Genomic DNA, 11105 nt, shown 5'->3' with positions numbered 1-11105 from the left:
CCTAGGTAGGATGCTGACTGATGTTCATGTGTCACACAGTGCATGTGGGAATTCAATACCATTCACCGTGCATGGTATTACAAACTTCCCAGGATCACTCTTCTTCTTCAGTGTAATCCTATTCTTTATCTTTTCTCTAGCTTCACAGAACCTTCTCCTAATATCCTCTTCAGTTTCTTTGGTTTCTCTGAAGAACATCCACAATATGTTGGTAAAATAAGCCTCCTCGAATGGCTTTTCTAGAGGAATCTTAAAGACTCTCTTTTGGAAACTTTCCATTTTCTTCTCATTAGCTCCCCTCTTCAGATGTTTTGCCACTTTTTCCTTTCTTTTCCTCAGGTTTCTTCACATAGGAACCTTATCAACTTCCATAGGAACTGTTGTATCATCCTAATGTGTACTGGTGGCCTCTGGTGGGTTATCTGAAGGTTTGGGTTGTGTCCTGAGTGCATTGAGATGTGCAACGTCTATCTTTGGCATCTGTACTTGTTATGTAAGAGGTGATCGTCGATCGATGGGCACTGGAGGTTGTCTATTGATGGCGTTTTCTTTCTGTCGATCGTCGGTAGTATTGGAATGTCGATCGATTTTGACATAAACAGGGCTGGGTGGATGTGGGTGTCTTGCTGCGAACTCCTTGGGAGTCAGGATCCTCACGGCATTGCAAGATGCGGTTGACTCCGTAGGTGTCATCGATCGATGCTCTGGAGAGCCTGTCGATAGGTTTTGATCAAAGTATGTCAATCGATGTTTGAAGTCCGGCGTCGATCGACACCAATGCAATCCGCCGAAACTCATCGAGCTTTCTACTTCGAAATCTCCTGCTTGCAGCTTCTCCTGCTTCACCACTTGCCAGAAATCATCATCTATGATGGCATTCACGTGGTGCTTTGTCACATCAGCCCCTACCCCTCTTGTTAAGGCTTCTTGCCTCTTAACAGCTTCTCCTATCTGAACGACCTTCATCTCCAGCTTTTTCACATGAGTGCTCAAAGTCTCAAACTTTGTGTTCAGGTTTGTGTAGACATGGTCAATCTTCCCATTGAAGTCCACCGTCATGCACTCCTGTCCCTTAAGAACCCTATCAACTGTCTCATCAATCTTGTTCTCTTGAGTAGGTGGGTGTGTCTTCTGGTAGTAGAAGTCTCCATATGTTGATGTAGGATTTCTGATGCTGCGAACTCTGGTTAAATTACTTTTCTGTCCATAGAAGTTTCCATTCTAGACCTCTGAAATCCAGTTCCACTACTGAAGTTCACATCTTCTTTTACCTCTACTCTACCCTTTGTGTCTACAGCCTATGCATCCTCAACTAAGCATACCTGCCTCCTGAGAAGCTTGTCAACACTGTCAAGCTTTGCCTTCACTTTATCCATCTGATCATTCCCAAGAATGGTTGCGGATCTCTTCCTCTCAAAGTCAGTGTTCTTGGTGCTGCTGCTGGATGCTAAGTTTTCAAAAACTCTCACAGCCTCTTCTGAATTCCTGCTGTTGAATTTCTCATTGCTGGAAGCATCAATAGCCATCTGATATTGCACTGCGACGCCTCTGTAGAAAGTACTGAGTAGTTGTACTTCATTGAATCCATGGTGTGGACAATCTCTCTGATAAGACTTGAATCTGATCCAGGAGCTTCTGAATGATTTTACAGGCTCCTGAGTGAATGTGGCGGTCTTGCTCCTCAAGTCTTCAGCACGCGCCTTATAAAAGAAGTTGCATAGGAATGCATTCCTTATGTCGCTCCAGAATGTGAGAGATCCTGGTGGTAACTGCTTAAGCCAATGCGAAGCATCTCCAGCAAGTGAGTACTTGAAGAGCTTGCATAGGAGGTAATCTTCAGAGACTCCCTCAACTTTAATAGCAAATATAAGATCCTCGAACCTCTCCAGATGGTCCATAAGGTGCTCGACAGATAACCCATAGTAGGGTGTATGTCCCACAAGTGTGTAGTACTGCGGCTTCAACTCGAAATTCCCCCTCTTAATAGTTGGATGACAAATTACTGATCTATTGGTGTAGAACTGATATGGACGGTTGTAATCAGCCAATGTTCTGGGTCGAGCAGCCTCATCCACAGGTAGAGTAATGCTTGTAGTATCAGTATAAGACTCAGGGATTTCAGCCCCCTGAGCATATATCCTTTGACATGCTGCATTAAGCAGATGACCTTCATAGTCATGCAGGTCTCCCTTCTCATCACGTACAAGTATCAAGGTCACAACCATGTCTTGCGGCTCAGTATCGAACTATGTTCGGACTGAAGTATCGATCGACGTCGGATTGAAGATGTCGATCGACGGAAGAAGAGTGTCTTCGGTCGATGGTGGTGAGCGAGTGTCGGTCGATGAGACTGGTGTCTGGATCGACAGTGGCTGACAAAAATCGAGCGACGAACAAGTGTTGTTGTCGATCGATGAACGTATTCCTTTGCGGATGAACGTTCCAAGCTTGCAGGATCTGATGAGAATAGCAGTTGAGTTTCCTTATTGCTTCTGGTACTGCTGGGCTTGTACCTGAAAAGACAAGAAATTTTTTTTGTGTCAGAAAGTGGTTTTAAGAAGAAATCTAGACTAAACAAGATTAGATCTATAAGGCGATCAAAGCTCCCAGGCAAAGGCGCCAAATTTGATATTATTCAAATTACCCTAAGGAGTGAATTACTCTCTCAAATAAGAGGCTCAGTTGTAGTACTTAGGGATCGACTCCACAGAGAGCTAGGGAACCTACTAAATCTAATCAGATTAGTTAAGCTAGGTTGTTTAACGATTTAAATGTAAAGTTGCAGGTTTGTGAGCAAGTGATTGCTCGATTGATTGATTGGAGTTTTGGTACTTAAATAGAAATAGCTAGACTTAGGGTTTTGATTCAGGTAATCAGGATTATAATCGTACGGATGCCTAATAAGTTGTATGCATGATATTATAGAGCTCAACACTTAATTACAAACCATTAGGCTTTCGCTTTCTAGGTTTGTCTATTGACCAGTGTTGATCGATTATTCTATAGGAATATCATCTTAATGATGACACGTGGTTACAAAAAAATGTTATAATGATTCTCAATTAATGTATACTAGGTTAAGACCCGCGCCTTGTGCGGGATGAACATTATATGTATAAATTATTTTATATATAATATGTTTATAACATATTATGAAATAATAAATATATATTAAATAATTAAAAAGTTATTATCTACTACTTATATAATTAAATTGGTGCGAACATATAAATAAAATTTTATAAATAGAAAAAATATTTTTTTCTATTTGACATGATATATAATTAAATTTAAATGATAGTAACATATATATAGTATATTTTGATATTAATATTTATTAGATAATGCTTTTTGCTCATACTCTTTTTTTATCATATGTATCTATTATAGCAAAAAGTCTAAATTAGTGATAACAATTTTTTTACTGTGTGATTAATGGTTTAAGTAATTTATAATATTTTAAAATTTTAAGTTGTCAATATTTTTTCAAATTTTTTATCAAAAAATGTCAAAGTAAATTTCAAAATTAAGATATTTATGTATTTTTATATGGCAAATAGTTTAATTTAAAATTAGACATATATTTATATCTTTTATTTTTGATACTTCTTAAATGAGACTTTCAACTTATATTACATTTTAATTATTTGTACAATGTCATAACAACAGTTTTAAATCATAGATCACAAAATTTGAATGTGAAACTTTTAACAGTTTTAGTAATTTATACTCGTTTTTAAAAATTCAAAATATAATATATAAATAATTTTTTTAATTTTTATTATATGGTTACTATTATTGTTTAATTTATTTTAATAGCTTAAAATTAAACAAATATAATTATAATACACACTTATTTTTATCAAATCTTTATTATTCAAAATCATTAATTGTCATATATATTTTAGCCACATTAGACAATTTCGTAATCTTATTTAAGGAAATAATGAAGCACATTAATAATATATTTATTATGGTTTAATAAAAAGATTATTATATAATTAGATTGACCAACCTATTTCTCTAAGGATTCTAAGAATCATTTTAATGATGACACGTGGCTACAAAAAAATGTTGCAATGCTTCTCAAATAATATATAGAAAATTAGATTTTGACCCGCGCTTTTAAAGCGCGGATTTGTTTTCCTTTTAAATTATTTTTTTAAAACTGACAAAATAATTTTTAAAGTAACATTTTCATATATTTGTATTTTATTTTATAGCAAACATAAATTATCACACTTTTATTATTATTTTATCAATAAGTATCTATGTTTAGAACATTTTACTTATTTTTTTGAAAGGATTTAAAGTGGAATTTCTCTAATCGATAAATTTTATCATGTCGTGATTTTATTTAAAGTTATTTTATTTACAATTTGAAATTTTTAATAAACTATTATACTACAATTTTAATAAAGATTTACGTCTTTCATTATATATATTCCAATATTTTATGAAAGTTTAAATTATATTTAGAAGAAGAAAATCTAATAATCATGTGTTTAATCATGTTTAATGTGGGTTTTATTTTTTTATATAAAAAAGATTTGAAATTGGCCCAATAACCCAAAGAAAAAAAATGTGCAAATACAAAAAATATGATACTCGGCCTGAATGTGTGGTTTATGACCATTCACTTTTTTTTAAATGATAATATCTATACTATACTAAAAGGGAGATATAAGCTCTTCTTAGAGTGTCCACGTAAGCACAAAAAATTGTCCAATCAGAGAGTCTGAACTTGCCACGTCATCTCATTTATTTTTTCGTAAAAAATAAAAAAATAATTCAAAGGAAATGATCGAACCCGGATTAGTACGATATAAATCTAAGGCATATACCACTAAGCCATTGAAACTTTTTTGAACACATATACAAGAATCACTAAATATCTAATCACAAACTCTTATGTGCATTTACAATAATATAGATTCAACTTTCAAGACTCCGATACTTTATTTTGTAAAAATAAATAAGTAAGTGAGTAAGCTAATATATTCTTTGAAAATGTGAGAACAATGAGAAATATGAAAAAGTATAGATTTTTGTTTTCGTGACAAAGTTAAGAATTTTGTAAGAGTAAGTTTAACATATAAATTTTCGTGACAAATATGAAAAATCATAGATTTTTGTACAATTTTGACAAAACAACTCAAAACATAGTTCTCTAATGTCTTAATAAAATATTATTTAACGGTGCAATAATTAAATATATCAATTCAATAAATTTTGTAATTTATAGACAAAACAATAACACAACAAATTTTGAAACATTTTTTTAACCTATCGATTTCTTTTCATGAGAATCCAACTAAACAAGATAAAAAACAATTAGATTTATTTAATTACCATTTTATTCAATTTTGATTAATTTCAAATTGTAATAATGTATCTTTTTGAAGTTACAAAAAAAATAATGTTCTTTCTTTATTACACTAGCATTATATATAGATTTCATATACACAAATAAATATAATATAACAACATAAGCTTGCTTTCTCCGATTCATATGAAAACTTTTTAAGTTATCCACCAAAACAAATTAATTAAATAAATTAAATTGTTAGAATACAACAAATTAATATATAATTTTATTTTAAATTAAATTATTAAAAAATGTATTTTCATTAAAAACAAAATAATAAACAAGTAAAACTGATTTGATGGTAATTTTTATGACATATATATATTATGTGAAAAAATCTTAAATATGGAAAAAAAATCTTAAATAAAAAAAACTCTAAAATTAACAAAAAAAACTAATAAAAATTAAACTATGATATCAATTGAAAGCTTCTTAGAGAATATTGATAAAATATTTAAGCTATAATTAGACAAATTTAATTTTTTGTTAGCCAAAAGTTTATTATTAATTAGCATCAGTTATTTCAAGATGTTTAAGAAATGATGGACAAAAAAATAGGATGGACATAAATGATATATGAAATATGAATAGTATTTTGTAAAGCTGACTTAGATAACACATTTGCACATCCATTTCAAGTCTTTTTTATGCCTAAATTCAATTTTTTCAGAGCCGTTATTCCAAAAAGAGATAGTATGAAATATTGTTTTGATATTCAGATTTATTTCTTGACTGTTAAGAAGATTGATAACTGTAAAAATGTCTCATTCGAATATGATGTGTCTATAACCGAATCCCCAACATGAGACAAGTTTGTTTTAAAAGTAAATAACTTTATTTTTCTTATATTATATAATAAATATATATTAATTACTCATAATAAAAATATAGTTATGCATCTATCACAAATAACTATGCAAATATGTGAATCAAGTACAACAATCAAACAACATAATGATTTCCACAAAGAAAATTTTAAAAATATATTTATTTTATGCAGTCTTATTTTATATTCTTTAAATAATGTAATACAATATTATACATTATTTTTTTAGAATTGAGAAATATATATAATATCTTATCCGCGCATAGCGTGGTTAAAAAATCTAGTAAGTATAAAATGATATTTTAAAAAAATAGCACCTCATTTTATAAAGATAATATCGGCTTGTAAAATAACTATTCCAAAATTTTGGAATATACCATAGGAATCGAAAAAAAATTAGAATCTCATTTTAAAAAAAAGTTAATTTTAAAAGATAATATCAGATTGTAAAATAAACTAACAGATTTTGGAATATACCACAAGAATCGAATTTCTTCAAAATATTTTTCAAAACAACATTTTGCAACCATTCTAAATTCGTTAATATTATTTGAAAGAAAAAATAAAATTTATTGTTAGGGTTTAGGTATTGTACTTTGTGGTTTAGATTCATCTTTTTTTGGATTAGCACTCAGTAAGTTTTAATAGTTTTCACTTATGTATCAAAATTGTAATATTGTTGCTTTCCTATGCTTTGACATGTGTATGATTCGTATGATGACAATGAAATTATACCCGGTTTAGATTGGTTATTGTGGTTGTTTGATTTGGACCAAAAAAAATATAATTGTGATTGAAGACATATTAAAATATCAACATAGAAATACGGTTAGGAAACGTGGGCATGTAGTATGATAGTTTAACCGAGCCCAAACTAAGTCAAATGGAAAATAATAGAACTAAATCGTTAGATAGTTAATTGACCTAAGCACCCTTAATGAATCTACCGATTGCTTTGAAAAATCAGTGACATAAGATGTAAATCTTATATATTAAAACAGAAGTCACAACCTTGATTCATGTCTGATTTTTTTTAAAATAGACCTAATGGACCTATTCATAGAAATTCATACTATATTTTAATTCAGACTAATAATAAATATAATTTTTAAAATATTTTAATCATAGTATCTTTTGATATCTTTTCATTTTAAATATAAATATATTTATTTTAAAATTCTAACAAATCTGTTTAAAAAGATTTTTACAAGATCTTCATTTTCGAAATTATATTTAAATATTTTCACTAATTTCGAAATTAGTTTAAAATATTATTATACATTAATATATTCAATTATATAAAATGAAAAATAAAAAAAACTATAACATTTTAGTTATTATATAATCATAATCAATCATATTAAATTAAAATTATTATATTGAGCTAAATATAATAAAATTGTATTAAATTTACATATTTATATATTTTATTTTCGTAATTATAAAATATTTATGTTCAAAAATAAAATCTAATATGTTGGTAAGATGTGTTAACATTATCAAACTATATAATACATGTATTTCTTTAAAGTTAATAATATAAAATCTTTGTAACTACTTTAATCATAATATATTTTCATTTTAAATATAATATATATTTATATATTGTATTTTAAAAATTCTAATAAATCTGTGTAATATTTAAACAATAACTTAATGTATTTTAAGTTATCGTTTAGAAATAAAAATAAATAAATTATAGTCATGATCACGTTAAAATATAATTATTATACTAAAATAAATATGATAAAATTATATTCAATTGATAAATTTATAAATTTTATTTTCATAAATATAAAATATTTATTTAAAATATAATATGATGATAGAACGGCTTAAAATTAACAAACTATACAATAATAAATTATCTAAAATGAATAAGCATAAAAATATTGGTAAAAAAAAATCCAGTTTTGAAATACGGGTCAGAATTTAGCATAAATTAAATACAAAATATTTTTTAAATATATTTTCTCATGAATATATTTATTTGCTTAATAACTAAATGCAAATACAATAAGATAAATATATAATAATAAGTGGTAAATACATAAGGTTTAGACAATTAATTAATTATAACATGTAAATTATAAAATTATTGTATTTGAAATAGTTATATAAATATTTATGTATATGATTAACATTAAAAATATATACCACTTATGTTCTTTTTTTTTTTTTTTGTAACATACCACTTATGTTCTAAAACAATAATTTATGTATAGAAAAGTGAAAACAAATACCCGTGCGGTTGCACGGGTCAAAATCTAGTAAAAGGTTATTTTAGGAGTTAAAATTAGATAAAATCCTACTTTAATAGTATATGTATATCTTTACACCACCACAACATTATTTTGAAACTCGAAATACCAACTAATACTATACAATACACTAGATTTTCACCCGCACATCCGTACGGATAGATTTTCATTTTATAAATATATAACAGATATCATCGCAAAACTTTCAAAGATATAATTTAAATTTTAGTGTTATATATTGTGTAAATCTATAATATTATTGGTTTTGTTTATTATTCGATATTATTAATGTATAATGATTTGTTTTATACATTTAACTTTATTATTAATTGTTATTATATATTAATATATTTTCGAGTTTGGTAAAATAAATTCATAGTATGAAATAAATAAATTGAAAATCACCTTCATTTTTTTCTAATTTTTTTTTTATCAGCAAACAATGCACAGACTCATATTGACTCTGTGAACCAACTTGGAAACTCTGCATCCATGTGTATAACGAAAGACGGTTGATGCCGAGCACTACGTGCTAAGCTGACTCATATTCATTTTTTTCTAATTTTTACAGACTGAATACAATATATTTTAAAATTTTATTTAGTTATACTATAGAACTGATATTTTCTTAGCATAATTTATATTTCTATGTTATTTATTTTAGTACATTGTGAGTTTTTATAAGTAAATAGATTATAATAATAGTATATTATTAATTAAGAAATCCATCGCTGCATTAATTTAAAAATATTTTAAAATTTTATTAAGACTTTGTTATATTTTTTTCCTACATATTTTGTTATAAGTAAAAATAAAATTTAACTATACAGTTAAAATTTATTTATTAATATCTATATAATTTATAAGATTTTTTAGAAATGTTATATATTAAATAGATTAACTTAAGCAATCAAATAGATGTAATTGATGAAAAAGACCTAGTATAAATTTTTATGGTATTTCTTTTAATAAATAAGATATAGAATATAATTATAAAATTTGAAAAATAGCATACACTTTTATTTTATTTTGTTTTATAATAATATTATTTAAATTAATGTATAATAGTATATATTATTAATTACGAAATTAATCAATGGTATTAATTTAAATAAAATATTTTAAATTTTTAGAAAGATTTGGTTAGATTTTTTCTCAACATTTTGTTATAACTAAAAATCAAATTTAAACTTACAGTTAAAATTGATTTATTATTAATATCTTTATATATTTAATAGATTAATGTAAATAATTAAATAAATGTAATAAATGAAATGGACCTAATAAGGCTATTGTGATTTTTTTATGGTAGATAAAAATGGTACTTCTCTTTTAACAGAGAAAATTGTTGGTATATCACAACGTCTTCAAGTTCAAACTCAAAATGATCAAATAATCTAGAATTTAGTCGCGAGGCTTTTCACAAATTCGTCATTAAACTCAACTCAAGCGTTTGGCATCAGCCATTTAGTTTCAAGCGACTATGAGCTTTGTATTTCACTTCATCTAAATCAATATCCAGAAATGACGAATAATCAGCATCCTTGATCCTCATGCTCAAGCTTCTGCCGCAGCCGCTGCAGCCGTGTAAGGGGCGTGCAGTCTTTAGGATGGCTCGCCCTCTGGGTTGCTTGGCATCGTCACCACAACTGCCCTACCTCCTATAGCTTCTGGTCACAATCGGAATCACCGCTTATGTCCTGGAATTGGCGATGCATACATCGGCTTAGAGACTTGATATCAAGATTTCTTACACAATGGATGCAGTACAAGTTTCTGGTACGATAACTGGACCCCCCCTTGTGCCTCTAATCCAAATCTTCGGTAGGACTGGCACCCGCAACCTAAGGATTCATATAGATGCATCCGTGGCTGATGCTTACAGTGAGCAAGGATGGAGGCTGCCGCATCCAAGATCAGATACGGAAGTTGCACTTCACTCCTTTCTCACCACCTTTCCTACACCATCACTAGACAGAGGTCCCGACATCTTTAGTTGGTCAACAGAGGGACAATCGCACCCGGTTTTCTCTTCTTCAAGGACATGGGAAGTGCTGAGACCTAGAGCTCCAACCCAGGCCATTGCAAAACACATATGGTTCAGTGGAGCTACACCTAAGCATGCTTTCCATTTATGGGTTACAAATCTGAACAGGTTACCTACAAGATGCCGCCTAGCTTCTTGGGGTTTACAGATCCAAACAGACTGCTGCATCTGCTCGACACAACAGGAAACCAGGGACCACTTGATGCTCTCTTGCCCTTATGCTGGGGTCTTATGGACTGAAATTAATCGTAGGATCAGAGACCTGGTACCACCATTCTCAAACTGGTCGCACCTCATCCAGTGGGCTTCATCGTCCACTTCCTTGACGCCATCAGTCCTGCGTATGATGGTGGTTCAAGCCCTCACTTACACACACTGGCAACAGAGAAATAATATGCTTCACAACCAGACCCTGCTCCCTCCATTGGTGGCTTTCAAAGGAATTAATAGACACATCATTGTTTCTATCTATGCAGCAAGGAAGCGAAGAAAATTCAGCTCCCTTATGGCACTTTGGCTCATATGAAGTTATGATCCATTATCTATTTTCCTAATCTCTCCATGAGTCTGTTCTTGGAGTTATTCTACGCTTGGTTGATTGAT

General features: G+C 29.3%; 1 protein-coding gene across 1 annotated transcript; it reads left to right on the top strand.

The window, feature by feature from the left end:
* Positions 1-10212: 10212 nt before the first annotated feature.
* Positions 10213-11028, top strand: LOC103833244. Its single transcript, XM_009109340.1, has one exon. It carries the CDS (start codon positions 10213-10215, stop codon positions 11026-11028), a length of 816 nt encoding a protein of 271 aa, XP_009107588.1.
* The last annotated feature ends 77 nt before the right edge of the window (positions 11029-11105 follow it).

The sequence above is a fragment of the Brassica rapa genome, chromosome A08 (assembly GCF_000309985.2).
Source record: "Brassica rapa cultivar Chiifu-401-42 chromosome A08, CAAS_Brap_v3.01, whole genome shotgun sequence".
Classification (NCBI taxonomy): Eukaryota; Viridiplantae; Streptophyta; class Magnoliopsida; order Brassicales; family Brassicaceae; genus Brassica; species Brassica rapa.
The sequence above is the reverse complement of the archived record's forward strand: the minus strand, read 5'-3'. Positions and strand labels throughout refer to the sequence as shown.

What these genes read in the sequence shown, in the direction of transcription:
- LOC103833244 (XM_009109340.1), top strand. Translation starts at nt 10,213, where the DNA reads ATGGATGCAGTACAAGTTTCTGGTACGATAACTGGACCCCCCCTTGTG.